Raw genomic sequence first — 13976 nt, 5'->3', positions numbered from 1 at the left:
GGATTTGGAGTGTGTGACCCCCCTATAGAGTGTTTGGGGGGGGATTTGGGGTGTGTGACCCCCCCATGGTGTGCCTGTGGGGGGATTTGGGGTGTGTGACCCCCCGATGGTGTGTCTGGGGGGGGTTTGGGGTGTGTGACCCCCCCACGGTGTGCCTGGGGGGGTTTGGGGTGTGTGACCCCTGCTATAGAGTGTCTGGGGGGGGATTTGGGGTGTGTGACACCCCCATGGTGTGTCGGGCGGGGGGGGGTTTGGGGTGTGTGACCCCCCCCATCGTGTGCCTGGGGGGGGATTTGGGGTGTGTGACCCCCCCCGATGGTGTGTCTGGGGAGGGATTTGGGGTGTGTGACCCCCCCCCATGGTGTGTATGGGGGGGGATTTGGGGTGTGTGACCCCCCCCCATGGTGTATCCGGGGGGGGATTTGGGGTGTGTGAGCCCCCCATGGTGTGTCTGGGAGGGGATTTGGGGGGTGTGACACCCCATGGCGTGTCTGGGGGGATTTGGGGTGTGCGACCCCCCCATGGTGTGTCTCGGGGGGGGAATTGGGGTGTGTGACCCCCCCCATAGTGTGTCTGGGGGGGGGATTTGGGGTGTGTGACCCCCCCATGGTGTGTCTGGGGGGAGGATTTGGGGTGTGTGACCCCCCCCCGGTGTGTCTGGGGGGGGATTTGGGGTGTGTGACCTCCCCCCCATGGTGTGTCTGGAGTGGGATTTGGGGTGTGTGACCCCTGCTATAGAGTGTCTGGGGGTGGGATTTGGGGTGTGCGACCTCCCCATGGTGTGTCTGGGGGGGGATTTGGGGGGTGTGACCCCCCCCCATGGTGTGTCTGGGGGCGGTTTGGCCCAGGGCGCTCCGAAGGGCACTAGGCCTTGTTGCCATGGCAACGCCGGGACCCGGGGTTCCCGCCCCCCCCCCCCCATCGTTCCCGGTTGGGGCAAGCGGAACCCAGTGGGTGCTCATGGAGTGAGCTGATTGGTGGAGAGCAGCGAGAGGGGCGGGGCTTGCGGGAGGGCGCGGGTGGCGATTGGAGGAGCTCAAAAGAGCAGGGAGGGGCCGACACCTCTGAAGGCGGGGCCGGGAGCAGGATTGGTGGAGAGGTGGCGGCGAAGGGGCGTGGCCTCCCCGTGCGCTTGCGCTGAGGCGTCACTTCCGGGAGGTGGCTGGAGCCGGAGCGGCGGCGCCGGGTCTGCGCGAAGCCCGGAGAAACTTCCCCCCTCCCCCCCCCCCGGGACCGGCCGGGACCCCCCCAGTCCCCCCCGCTCCTCCCGTCGCGCTCGCTGCGGCCCGGGCAGCGTCGCCGCCCCTGCCCGCCGCCCCGGAGCGGGGGGGCCCGGTGAGGGCCGGGGGCTCGCGGCGGCCGCCCGGGGCATGCGGCCGCGGCCGCGGGGCGCGCACTATGTGGTACATCATGCAGAGCATCCAGAGCAAGTACTCGCTGTCGGAGCGGCTCATCCGCACCATCGCCGCCATCCGCTCCTTCCCGCGGGACAACGTGGAGGATCTCATCGGCAGGGTGAGCCCCCGGGCCGGCCCGCGGCGTTCGGGCTCAGGGGAGGGACAGCCCATCCCGGAGCCGCTGCGGTGCCCCGGAGCTACGGGCCGGTTCCACCCTCAGGGGCCGGGCCGCGGGCAGTGCTCCCCGGTGCTTGGACACCCGTCGGGGTGAGGGGCTGGTGGGGCTGCAGCCTGTGCTTGGCCCCGCGGAGGAAGGGTCCGGTGCTCTGCCTCGGTCAGGGCAACCCCCGGTCCCAGCACAGGCTGGGGATGGAGAGACTGAGAGTAACCCCGAGGAGAAGGACTTGGGGTGTTGGGTGAGGGAGCTCCCCGTGACCCGGCTTCAGTGAGCACTTGAGCCCAGAACCCCCCCGTGTGCTGGGCTGCACCCCCAGAGCGTGAGCAGCAGCTCAGGGAGGGGATCCTGCCCCTCTGCTGCATGAAGGGGAGACCCCCCCTGCAGTCCTGATCCAGCTCTGGGGCAACAGCACAAGAGGGACGTGGAGCTGCTGGAGTGAGGCCAGAGGAGGCCCTGGAGCTGCTGCGAGGGCTGGAGCAGCTCTGCTCTGGAGCCAGGCTGAGAGAGCTGGGCTGGGGCAGCCTGGAGAAGAGAAGGCTCCTGAAGGGGAGACCTTATTGTGGCCTTTCAGTGCTTAAAAGGGGCCCATAAGAAAGATGGGGAGAGACTTTTCAGCAGGACCTGTAGGGACAGGACAAGGGGTGATGGTTTTAAGCTGAAAGAGATTAAGGCTAGATGTGAGGAAGAAATTGCTTACAATGAGGGTGGGAAAACCCTGGCACAGGTTGCTCAGGGAGGTGGTGGATGCCCCATCCCTGGGCACATCCAAGGCCAGGCTGGACGTAGTTCTGGGCAACCTGCTCTGGTTGAAGGTGTCCCTGCTCACTGCAGGGCCTTGGGCTGGGTGAGCTTTAGGGTCCCTCCCAACCCAAAGTATTCCATGCTGATTCCATGATTCACCTCAGCCCAGGTCACTCCTATGGGCACTGGAGAGCCCTGGCTGAGCCTGACGGCTCTGGGCAGCTGCTGAGCTATTTTGGGTGGTGAGGCCTCTGCAGAGCACCGTAAACCTCCTTGGAGACACCCTTTGAAAGCCCCCGAGCCCCTGGGCTCAGCTCAGGGCTGTGTCCCACCAGGGATGCTCCTGTGCCGTGTCCCCATGAGGCAGGGACCCCACTTCCCTTTCCAGCCCCCTGCTCTGTGCCGATCCGGCCTCACACCGGCCCTTCCTCTGGATCTTGCTGGAGCAGAGAGTCGGCACACGGGGAATAACCAGCTCCATGGGCTACACCAGCCCCCTGCAGCACTCGGTGTCTTCAGGCATCCTTTAGTGACAATGAGTGAACTAAAACCAAGGCCTGGAGCAAGAGCTTCTGCCCCTTGGGGAGCTTGGTGCAAGCACTGAACCAAGCCCCAGGGCTGTGCAGGAGCGTTAACGACACTTCTCTGTTAATAACCCTCCTCTGATGGTGGGGCTGGAGGTGCTGAGCTGCTGGTTGGGTGGGAAGGGCTGGGGAGGGCAGGTTTGCTGAGCCCAGCCGGGGTTTGCTGTGCTCCGCAGGGTGCGGATGTGAACTGCATGCACGGGACGCTGAAGCCGCTGCACTGCGCCTGCATGGTGGCTGATGCCGACTGCGTCGAGCTGCTGCTGCAGAAGGGAGCGGAGGTAACAACAAGGCCATGGTAAAAAGGCAAAGGGCCCTTTGAAACAGGGGGCTGGGAAGTTGGGAGCCTGGGACTGGAGCCTGGGGGTTTATGTGGTGCTGGTTTTGCGCTGGTGGAGGCCAGTGTAAACCTCATGAGGGTCAAGGAAGCCAAAAGCAAGGTCCTGACTCTGGGTCGGGGCAGTCTCCAGCACAAACCCAGGTTGGGAGACCTTAGAGCAGCTTCCAAAGGGGCTGCAGGAAACCTGGAGAGGGGCTTTGGACAAGGGAGGGAGGGACAGGCCAAGGGGAATGGCTTTAACCTGCCAGAGGGGAGATTGAGATGAGCTCTGAGGCAGAAGCTCTTCCCTGTGAGGGTGCTGAGGCGCTGGCACAGGGTGCCCAGAGAAGCTGTGGCTGCCCCATCCCTGGCAGTGTTCAAGGCCAGGTTGGACACAGGGGCTTGGAGCAACCTGCTCTAGTGGAAGGTGTCCCTGCCCATGGCAGGGGTTGGAGCTGGAGGAGCTTTGAGGTCTCTTCAACCCAAACCATACCATGATTCTATGGTTTCATGCCCCCTCGCAGGGTAAAACGGGCCCAGGTGAAGGTTTCTCACCCCAACAGGGGGTGCAGTGTTTGTGCCTGAGGTCTCGGGGGTGCCCCCTTATCCAGGAGTTGGAAGCCTGAAGGAAATAAACCCTCTGTATTGCCTCATTTTTGGCTCTTCCTTCTGGCCACTGTCAGGTCGGGCCCCCCACTCCCTGCCTCACCTTCCCATACACTAAGTTTGGGATGTGGGAACGGTTTCATGCCGTGGAGCTTCTCCTGATGCCACCAGGAGCTGGGGCAGCTCATCCATCCCTGAATCCTTTCTCCTCCCTCCCCTTCTGCAGGTGAACGCTCTGGATGGCTACAACCGAACAGCCCTTCACTACGCAGCGGAGAAGGACGAAACGTGCGTGGAAATCCTCTTGGAATACGGAGCCAACCCCAACGCTCTGGACGGGAACAAGGACACCCCCTTGCACTGGGCAGCCTTCAAGAACAACGCGGAGTGCGTGCGGGCGCTGCTGGAGAACGGCGCCCTGGTGAACGCCCGCGACTACAACAACGACACGCCGCTGAGCTGGGCCGCCATGAAGGGCAACCTGGAGAGCGTCAGCGTCCTGCTCGACTTCGGCGCCGAGGTCCGTGTGGTCAACCTGAAAGGGCAAAGCCCCATCTCCCGTCTGGTGGCTTTGCTGGTTCGGGGCTTGGGGACGGAGCGAGAGGATTCCTGCTTCGATCTTCTCCATCGAGCTATCGGACACTTTGAGCTGAGGAAAAACGGGAGCATGCCCTGGGAGGTGTCCCGGGACCAGCAGCTCTGCCAGAAGCTCACCCTGCTCTGCTCGGCCCCGGGGACACTGCAGACACTGTCACGTTACGCCGTCCGCCGCAGCCTGGGCGTGCGGTTCCTGCCCGAGGCCGTGAAGCAGCTGCCTCTGCCCACCTGCCTCAAGGAGTACGTGCTGCTGCTCAGCTAAGCCGAGGACGGGGCGCCGGGATGAAGGATGAGGATGGTTTGGGGCTCGTGGGTGCTGCATCCCCCTCCCCACTCGCTGGTTTTCATCCTGCTCTGCCCGGCAGGGACCCATTGGTGCTGCTCGTGGTGTCTCTGTGCCCTCAGCGCCTGCTCGGTGGCTCCTGCCACGCTCTGTCCCTTCATGAGATGGACTGTCCCCTTTCATGGCAAATGACACCCCAGCTGATGAATTAACCTGGGTTTTCCCCTCTTTTTTTTTGCCCTGGGGAAGGAAAGCTTTCTAGGCATGAGGAGAACAGAGAGACCCTCCTTTGGAGAAGGTGTTCTCAGACCCAGAGAATCCCATGGGATGTGGATTAAGCCACCTTACGTGTGTGTAGTGAGCCCATGTGATAGCGCAGCCAGCACCTTCGCTCGTCACTTGGACCCACACACGGCCGCAGCACCCTACAGCACCCTGCACATGGGGAAGAGCTCGTGTGTCCTCATCCTTTCAACGCCTGGAAGTGTATTTTTCCCTTCTTACCTCTAAGCTGTGTCACCGCTGTAGAGGGGAAGAGGGTGGGAGCACCCCACAAGCCGGCACTTGGCTGTGAGCAAAGGGAGCGTTTCCTTCCCGCTCCAGAGTAGCTGCGCTCGGAGCTCGGGATGCTCCGTGGCCTGGAGCAGAGGGTCTCCCTCCCGTCTGCCACATGATAACCCACCCAAGCTCTTCCTTCGCTTTGGTTTGCACCATTAACTCACTGTTTGTTGTTGATTTCGTGTGTGTGTGTGGATGGATTTCAGGAGGAGGTGTGAGGACGTGCTGGCCGCGGGGCACCGGGCAGGACCCCCGTGGGCAGCGCCCCCTCTCCCTTCGCACCGTCGTGTATCCATGGAAATAAACTTTGGAAAGTGCACGTGTGTCACCCACTGGAGGCCGGGGGGTCGGCCCCACTCCTCTGGGGTCCTCCCTGAACAGGGAGGGTGGCGTTTGGGGGTGCTGCTGCTGGTCCCGTTCCTGGTTTTGGCACCTCAGGCAGGCCCCATCCGTGGTTGTGCCTTGGGAAACCCTCATCCCAACGAGCTGGGCCTGGGTTTAACCTCTGACCACAGCCTGTCCCCTCTGCTCCTCCTTCAGGCCTTGGCTTGGGGAGGTTTTGGGATGCATCATCCTCCGTGTATGCATTCCTCACGCAGGGATCCTCCAGGAGAGCTGCCCGTGCTCAGGGAGGGTGGGATCAGGTGCCCCAACCTTGATCATTGCTTTCTGGGAGAAACTTGAGGGGGGAAGAAGATTGGAGCTGTTTGATTCCTCCCTGTTGTGCTGGGAGATGAAGCCAACAGGCCCAGGGGAGTGTGTGGGATCCGGGTTCACCTTCCCATGGGATGAACACCAGAGAGCTGGAGCATGATCCACGTTTGCCACCATGAGAGAGTGAGGAGTTTATTGAAGCATCTTCATTGTGAATCGTTAACACTAAAGTGGTGTCCCTGGGGCTCTCCCTGGACCTCTTGCTCTCAGCTCATCGTGAAATCCCACCTAGACGCGGGGAACCGCTTTTCTGTTTAAAAAGCCCATAAAATACCTAAACCAAGCCCAAATCTACCCCGAGGAAACCCTCTGCTTGGGGAAAAGCAGCTTTGTGGCCACGGCAGCGGGTGCCCTTGGGGTGTGGGAGCTGCTGCCCTGGGGTAGGAGCTGTCTGGGGCAGGGGAAGCCGTGCTGCCGATCGCCTCTTAGATGCTGGACTCAAGGGAGACGCTTTTGCGTGTGATGTGCTCCAGGTGGGCTTTCTCCGAGGTGTCCAGCTCGATGTTGTACTTGGCCAGGATCTTCAGGATGGGGCGAAGCTTCAGCCACCACTGCTCCTTGGGGATGCGGTGCCTGGGCGAGAGAGAGACGGCAACGTGAGGGTCCTGCAGGGAGACCACGTGCATCGCCCAGGGAGCATTCCCAGCCTGTGCTGAGCCTTCCTGGGGCTGGAGCTCCGTGTCAGGGCCGGGGGATCAAGGGGGCACCTACTCGAAGTCCGTCTGCTCCTTGAGCTCGGTGAGGGGCTGGAAGACCATGCTGCGCTTGCGCATGCCCAGCAGGCACGCCGAGTCGTTCGTGTTGGCGAAGATCCGGCCTGGGGGGGAGGCAGGGAGAGGGCTCAGGAGGGGGAAGCACCCCCCACATCCGCAGGGTGGCCTTTGCATTGAGGTGTGGGAGCTGGGGGGGTGCTTTGGGCAATACCCCCCCCATGGCAGCGGGGAAGGGAGGGGGCCTTTGGAAGTAAGGCAGAGCAACCCCCCTAAGCGCAGCACCCACCATGCCGGGAGCACTCCTTGATCTTCCCGGTGATCCAGGCCACCGCCTTGGCACCCATTTTGGTGCCGAAGTTCCTGTCGAAGGGGGTCGGGGTGCCGCCCTGTGCCGGAAGAGTCATGGAATCATGGGATCATTGGGTGGGAAGGGACCTTAAAGCTCCTCCAGCTCCAACCCCTGCCCCGGGCAGGGACACCTTCCACTAGAGCAGGTTGCTCCAAGCCCCTGTGTCCAACCTGGCCTTGAACATTCCCAGTCCCAGGTGAACAGGTCCCCGTTCCCTGGGGACCACATTCCCGTTGCCTGGGGGGTTCCCTACCTGCTGCATGTGCCCCAGCACGTTCTTCCTGCAGTCAAAGATGCCCTTTCCCTCCTCCGAGTAGAGGTTGAAGATGAAGTCCATGGTGTAGTTCTCGTTGCACTGCTCATTCCTGCACCAGGGACGGGAGATGAGCTCATGGGGGGTGGCACCAGTGTGACAGGTCTCACTCCCCACCACCGCACTCTGGGCACGTACCTGAGCACCAGCCCCCTCTTCACCGTCGTCTTCATCTTCTCAGTTAAGTGCTCCACGTTGACCTACATAGAGCATGAAACGGGCATTGGGGGGGCTTGGAAAATGGGAATAAATACAGCCCCCACTGCCCTGGGGCTGCAGCAATGCCCGGAATGGGGGCACACAGGGTGTGGGGGGGTCCCCAACCTGCAAGTCGTGGATGTTAAAGCGTTCCTCATAGATGTAGGCAGCGTCAGCACCCCCCGCCAGCCCCGCCATGGTGGCCAAGTAGCCGCAGAAGCCGCCCATGGTCTCGATGATGAAGACGCGGCGCTTGGTCCCCGCCGCCGACTGCTTGATGCGGTCACAGGTCTGCGGAGGTGCGAGAATTGGGGTGGAATAAAGGGCTTTCGGTGAATGCTGCTGTTACACGGGGAGGGGGGCACAGGGCGGCACCGTGGTGATGGTGTTGAGCGCGGTGTCGGCGCCGATGCTGAAGTCGGAGCCGGGCACGTTGTTGGAGACGGTGGCGGGGATGACGCAGAGCGGGATGCAGAGCTCCTCGTACTTGGCTCTTCCCTCCATCAGCTCCAGGCTGCCCGTGAAAGCCTGTGGGGTACGGGGTGTTGGTGCTGGTGTGGTGCTGGTGTGGTGCTGGTACCGCTGCGGTGCCGGGGCTGCCTGCACCCCACTTCCCCATTCACCTCGAAGCCGCCGATGATAATCAGCCCGTGGATGCCAAAGTTGCTGATGTTGATGCTGATTTCCTCAAAGTATTTCTTGGGCAAGGTCCTGGGGGGGGGAAGCATCCCTGGCTGAGCCTGGCCGCGGTGGGGGGCTCGACCTGGGGACCCCCCCCCCCCAGTTACCTCTTTGTCCCCAGTTTGGATCCTCCCAGCCCCGTCCAGCTGCCAACCCGCTCCCAGCTGATCTCTTCTATCTGGGGGGAAAGCAGCACGTTAGAGGGGTACAGGAGGAGGATTTGGGGGTCCATATCAGAGCATTATTGGGCTAACCCCGTGTTCCCCATGCTGGGGCCACCAGCAGGATGAACCATGGTGGGGCTGTGGTTAAGAGAGGGGTTGAGCCTACCCATCCCAGGGGATCCCCTTCCCTATGAGGCTGTGGCTGCTGGGTTTGGGGGCCATACCCTGCCCCTTGCACCCCCTTTCCCTAGGCTCCCACCTTGCCCTCGGCGAGCCCCTCGAAGCCGTCGTGCACGGCCAGCATGCGGTGCCCGTGGATGAGGCCGATGCGCACGGTTGACCTGACGGCCGCGTTCATGCCGGCAGCTGGGGCGCCCACGTTGAGCACAGCCAGTGTGTAACCGCTCTGCGGGTGACAGACCCGGCGTTGGGGGGTTGTGGGGCTCGGGGGGGTCCCTGTCACCCCGTCCCCACGGCTGTACCTTGGTGGAGGGCGGGCGGATGTGCGCCAGCAGCTTGTACACGTTCCAGTTATTCTGGAAGCTCCTGCAATGGGGGAGGCGGGTGAGGGACCCCCGGGGTGGCCGCAGCTCCGGGTGCTCCATGGGGTCAGGGTGCAGGCGCTCACCGGCCCCGCAGCTTCAGGGCGTCCTCAAAGCGCCCCTCGTTCATCGCTGTTGTCACGTCTTTGGTCTGCGGGGAGCAAAGAGGGGTTTGGGTTGTGTGTGGGGTGGTTGGGTTGTGTTGGGTGGGTTTGAGTTGGGTTGGGTGGGTTTGAGTTGGGCTGAATGGGTTTGGGTTTTGTTGGGTGGGTTTGAGTTGGGTTGGGTGGGTTTGGGTTTGGTTGGGTGGGTTTGAGTTGGGTTGGGTGGGTTTGGGTTTGGTTGGGTGGGTTTGAGTTGGGTTGGGTGGGTTTGGGTTTGATTGGGTGGGTTTGGGTTTGGTTGGGTGGGTTTGAGTTGGGTTGGGTGGGTTTGGGTTGGGTTGAGTGGATTTGAGTCGGGTTGGGTTGGGTGGGTTTGGGTTGGGTGGGTTTGGATTACATTGGATGGGTTTGCACAGCATTAGATGGGTTTAAATTACATTGGATGGGTTTGCACCATGTTGGGTGGGTTTGCACAGCGCTGGGTGGGTTTGCACCATGTTGGGTGGGTTTGCACAGCGCTGGGTGGGTTTGCACCATGTTGGGTGGGTTTGCACAGCACTGGGTGGGTTTGCACCATGTTGGGTGGCTTTACACGGTGTTGGGTGGGTTTACCCGCTGGGTTCGACCCTCCTGGAGGCCCCGTGCCCCCTACTCACCACCTGCACACACTCCATCAGGGGCAGGCGCACGGCCTGGTTGCCCGAGAGGCTGACGACACAGGCCGGGGTGTCGGGGGTCCCCTCCAGCAGCGCCATGACAGCTTCAACCCCCATGCGGCTGCCCTGCGGGGACAGGGCTGGGATGTTACCCCCCGCCCCGGACCCCCCGGCCCCCAGTTCCCAAGGGCTGGGGGGGAGCTGCCTACCAGGATGCGGTCGAAGGCAGAGGGCGTCCCACCACGCTGCACGTGGCCCAGGATGGTGACCCGGGTGTCGTATCCCAGACGCTTCACCACCAGCTGCAGGACAGGGATGCGCCTGGATCCGGCCCCACAGCGGCACCGGGAAAGGCTGGGATGGAAGGAACAAAAGGGGCTTCTCCCCCCGACCCCACTCACCGTTTTGATGTCGTCCGAGGTGATGGCTTTGCCGTGCTTGTCAATGGCGCCTTCGGCCACGATGATGATGTTCAGCCTCGAGCCGCCCAGGCGGGTCTGTGGGGGGAGCCGGGGGTGACAATGGGGACAGGGATGGGGACAAGGCACCCACTGGAGCCCGTCCTACCTCCGTCAGCCTCCGGCACAAGTGGTCTTCCCAGTCATCCTCAGGGGGGGACTCGGGGATGAAGACCCAGTCGGCACCACAGGCCAGGGCGGTGATGAGCGCCAGGTACCTGCAATGGGGGGAAAGAGGTGGTTTAGGGGAGTTTTACCCCACTTTTCGATGGGGAGCCGGCTCCGGGTGGCGGCACAGGGACGTACCCGCAGTGACGCCCCATCACCTCCAGCACAAAGGTCCGCTGGTGGCTGCGGGAGACATGGGTTTCATCCTTCATCCCACAGGCCCAGACATCGGGGTCCCCCCTGGTGTGGGGGACACAGGGGGGTCCCCGTCACCTCTGCGCCGTGGTGGTGATGGCGTCGACGATCTCCATGATACGGTGCAGCGCCGAGTCGGTGCCGATGGTCATGTCGGTGCCGCAGAAGTCGTTGTCGATGGAGCCCACCATGCCCACGATGTTGAGGTAACTCGACTTCTTCGCCTCCTCCGCCGTGATCCCTCCTGTTGCAGTGGTGGGACACCCCCTTTTCCCTCTGTATCCCCCCCAGAACATCCCCTGGGGGCCAAACCTCTGGCGTGGGGAGAAAACCCCACGTTTTGTGTATGAAGCCCCCATGTTTTGTATGTGAAAACTCCATGTTTTGTGTATGAAACCCCCACATTTTATGTATGAAAACTCCATGTTTTGTGTATGAAAACCCCACATTTTGGTCCAAAACCCTTGTTTTCACCCCGCAGAAGCAGTTTTGGGGCTCACACACGTACCCCCTTTGACCAGCTCTGCCAAGAGGCTGCTCCACTCGGCACGGAAGGTGTCAGCGCCGGTGAGGCTGCCGTCGCCGCCGATGACGCAGAGGTTGGTGATGCCGCGTTTCACCAGGTTCCGGGCGGCTTTGAGGCGTCCCTCGCGCGTCCGGAAGTCCTGGCAGCGGGCGCTGCCGATGACCGTGCCCCCCTGCGGGACCCCCAGCAGTGTCCGTCTGTCCGGCCCTTCCCGCTCCCCTCCCAGCTCCGGTTGCGGGTTATTTTGAGGCTTGGCGGCTGCGTTGGGTGACACCGAGCCCCATCCGCCGCCGCGCTCACCAGCTGCAGCATCATGGACACGCTCTCCCACGTGGCCTCCTTGATGTTGTCCCCACCATCCACCAGCCCCTGGTAGCCCTGGGATACAGGGACACACACAACACGATGTTGGGAACCGCCCCCCCCCCCAGCTTTGGGGGTGCTGGGGATAGAGGGGGGGTCAGCACTGACCTCATGCACGAAGTAGACCTTGGCGCCGGTGTAGATGCCGACCCGCACCACGGCGCGGACGGCTGCGTTCATGCCTGGGGGAGGGACAGCATCACCCTGGGACCCCCCCATCACCCCAGGGGACCCCCAGAGTTATTGCCCCCCCTCCAGACCCACCTCAGCCCCCCCAGACCGTGTCCCCCCCCCCCCCAGCTCTGGCCCCGCAGCTGCCTGGGTTATTTTTGCCCCGGTGACATTTACCAGCGGTGCCGCATGACACCGGGTGACAGCTCGGTAAGGGGGGGGGGAAACAAGGAGAGACCCCCATGGGCTGGAATCCCCCCCTTTTCCCTGCGGTGCCCCCCCCCCGGGGCCGCTCGGATGGAGGACAAACTTTGGGCTGAATTCCTGCAGTTTTGGGCAACCCCAACGAGTCTCTTGGTTTGGTGCCGGAATGCTGCTGATGTCCCTTTAACCTCCATGGGGCACATGCGCCCCCTCACCCCCCCCGCACCCCAAAACTCCCCCTTGACTCTGCCCCATGGCTTTGTCCCCCCCAAGGTCACCCCCAAAACCATGACCCAGGGAAAACCACCCGAGCACCTAACCCAGCCTAGGATCCAGCCACCAAAACCCCTCATTTCACCCCATTTCCCCCCAAAACAGGGCCCGGCCCTTGTGTCAAGGGCAGCTTTTGGGGTGTCCCTTACCCTGCGCGTCCCCCCCGGACGTGAGCACGGCGATGGCTTTGCCGGCGCCCAGGTTCTCAGCGTGTACATGTCCCGACGGGATCTGAGCCATCTTCTTGGCTGCAAAAAGAGGGAGATTGGGCAAAAACGAAAGGGTGGAAGGACCGAGGCGCTCCCGGGTGCACCCATCGATTGCACCCACCGACTGCACCCACCGACCAGCACCCACCACCAACACCCACCGACTGGTACCCACCACCAGCACCCACCAACTGCACCCACCGACTGGTACCCACCGTCTGCACCCACCAACCAGCACCCACCAACCAGCACTCACCGACCAGCACCCACCACTGGCACCCACCGACTGCTCCCCCCGACTGGCACCCGCCACACACCGGCCCCTACATGGGCCCCGAGGGAGGGACGGACCTGGGGGGCCGGCCCTGCGGGGACTGGTGTGTCCTTACTGGTGCCAGTCTGTGCTTACTGGTTCCAGTCTGTGCTCCTTACTGTTTCCTGTCTGTATTCCTTACTGGCGCCAGTCTGTCTTTCTTACTGGTTCAAGTCTATATTCCCTGTTGGTACCAGTCTGTATTCCCTGTGGTTACTGGTCTGCCCTCCTTGCTGGTGCCAGTCTTTATTCCTTACTGGTTCCAGTCTACCCTCCTTACTGGTTCCAGTCTGTATTCCTTACTGGTGCCAGACTGTATTCCATACTGGCACCAGTCTGTGGGTGTTACAGGCACCAGTCTGACCCCTGTGCTGGTTCCAGCCTGCAGGCGTTACTGGTTCCAGTCTATGCGTGTTACTGGTTCCAGTCTGCCCTTTGTGCTGGTCCCAGTCTACGGACATTACTGGTCCCAGTCTATGGGCATCACTGGTCCCAGTCTGCGGGTGTTACTGGCACCACTCTGCGGGTGTTATGGGTCCCGGTCTATGGGCGTTACTGGTCCCAGTGCCCCCCCTGGGGGTACCGGCGGGCACTGACCTGGCGGGGGCCCCCCCCTCGGGGCGGGCGGGAGGAAGCTGAGGAGGAGGAGGCCGGCGGCGAGGGCCAGCAGGGCCGAGACCAGGAGCCGGGAGGCCTCGGGGGAGAGCTCGGGGACGGGGACGGGCACCATCACCCGGCACCGGCGGCTGCGGCGGGATTGGCTGGAATGGGCACGGCTGTAACGGGATCGGCGGTAACGGGATCGGCTGGAGGGACCAGCTATAATGGGATCGGCTGTAACGGGATCGGCTGTAACGGGATCGGCTGGAGGGACCAGCTATAATGGGATCGGCTGTAACGGGATCGGCTGGAGGGACCAGCTATAATGGGATCGGCTGTAACGGGATCGACTGTCATGGGATCAGCTGGAATGGGATCAGCTGTAACGGGATCGGCTACAAGTGCATTGGCTGTAAGGGGATCGGCTGTAGGGAGCAGCTGTAATGGGATCAGTTGTAATGGGCTGGGCTGTAACAGGATCAGCTGTAGCGGGAGCACCCATGGGGACAAGTTGTAACGGGCTCGGCTGTAATGGGATCAGCGACAATGGGATCGGCTGTAGGGATCGACTGTAATGGAATTGGCTGTAACGGGATCGGCTGTAGGGATCAACTGTAATGGAATTGGCTGTAATGGAATCGGCTGCCCCATGGGGTGACGGCCCCCCATAGGTGACTCCCATAGAGTGGCACCCCCCATAGAGTGACACCCCCCATAGTGTGACATCCCCATAGTGTGACACCCCCCATAGAGTGACACCGCCCATAGTGTGACACCCCCATAGTGTGACACCTCCGTT

At 62.4% G+C, this 13976-nt stretch overlaps 2 protein-coding genes across 2 annotated transcripts; one reads left to right on the top strand and one right to left on the bottom strand.

Annotated features, from left to right (window-relative positions):
• The first annotated feature begins 1136 nt into the window (after nt 1-1136).
• On the top strand, nt 1137-5582 carry ASB8 (ankyrin repeat and SOCS box containing 8). The gene is made up of 3 exons (XM_030510321.1): nt 1137-1515; nt 3077-3181; nt 4052-5582. The coding sequence occupies exons 1-3, from the start codon at nt 1399-1401 to the stop codon at nt 4682-4684; spliced, it is 855 nt and encodes a 284-aa protein (XP_030366181.1). The 5' UTR covers nt 1137-1398; the 3' UTR covers nt 4685-5582.
• Nucleotides 5583-6079: 497 nt separating this feature from the next.
• PFKM (phosphofructokinase, muscle) lies at nt 6080-13814 on the bottom strand. Its single transcript, XM_030510320.1, has 23 exons — nt 13175-13814; nt 12205-12303; nt 11516-11589; nt 11345-11422; nt 11027-11216; nt 10597-10762; nt 10462-10506; nt 10265-10373; nt 10099-10194; nt 9907-9999; nt 9698-9823; nt 9024-9088; nt 8878-8941; nt 8655-8801; nt 8339-8409; nt 8174-8261; nt 7926-8078; nt 7677-7841; nt 7491-7552; nt 7293-7404; nt 6977-7076; nt 6689-6794; nt 6080-6550 (listed from the first exon to the last, which is right to left on the bottom strand). Exons 1-23 carry the CDS (start codon nt 13305-13307, stop codon nt 6403-6405), a joined length of 2490 nt encoding a protein of 829 aa, XP_030366180.1. The 5' UTR covers nt 13308-13814; the 3' UTR covers nt 6080-6402.
• Nucleotides 13815-13976: the final 162 nt, after the last annotated feature.

This window comes from Strigops habroptila, chromosome 23, assembly GCF_004027225.2.
Source record: "Strigops habroptila isolate Jane chromosome 23, bStrHab1.2.pri, whole genome shotgun sequence".
Lineage (NCBI taxonomy): Eukaryota > Metazoa > Chordata > Aves > Psittaciformes > Psittacidae > Strigops > Strigops habroptila.
The sequence above is the reverse complement of the archived record's forward strand: the minus strand, read 5'-3'. Positions and strand labels throughout refer to the sequence as shown.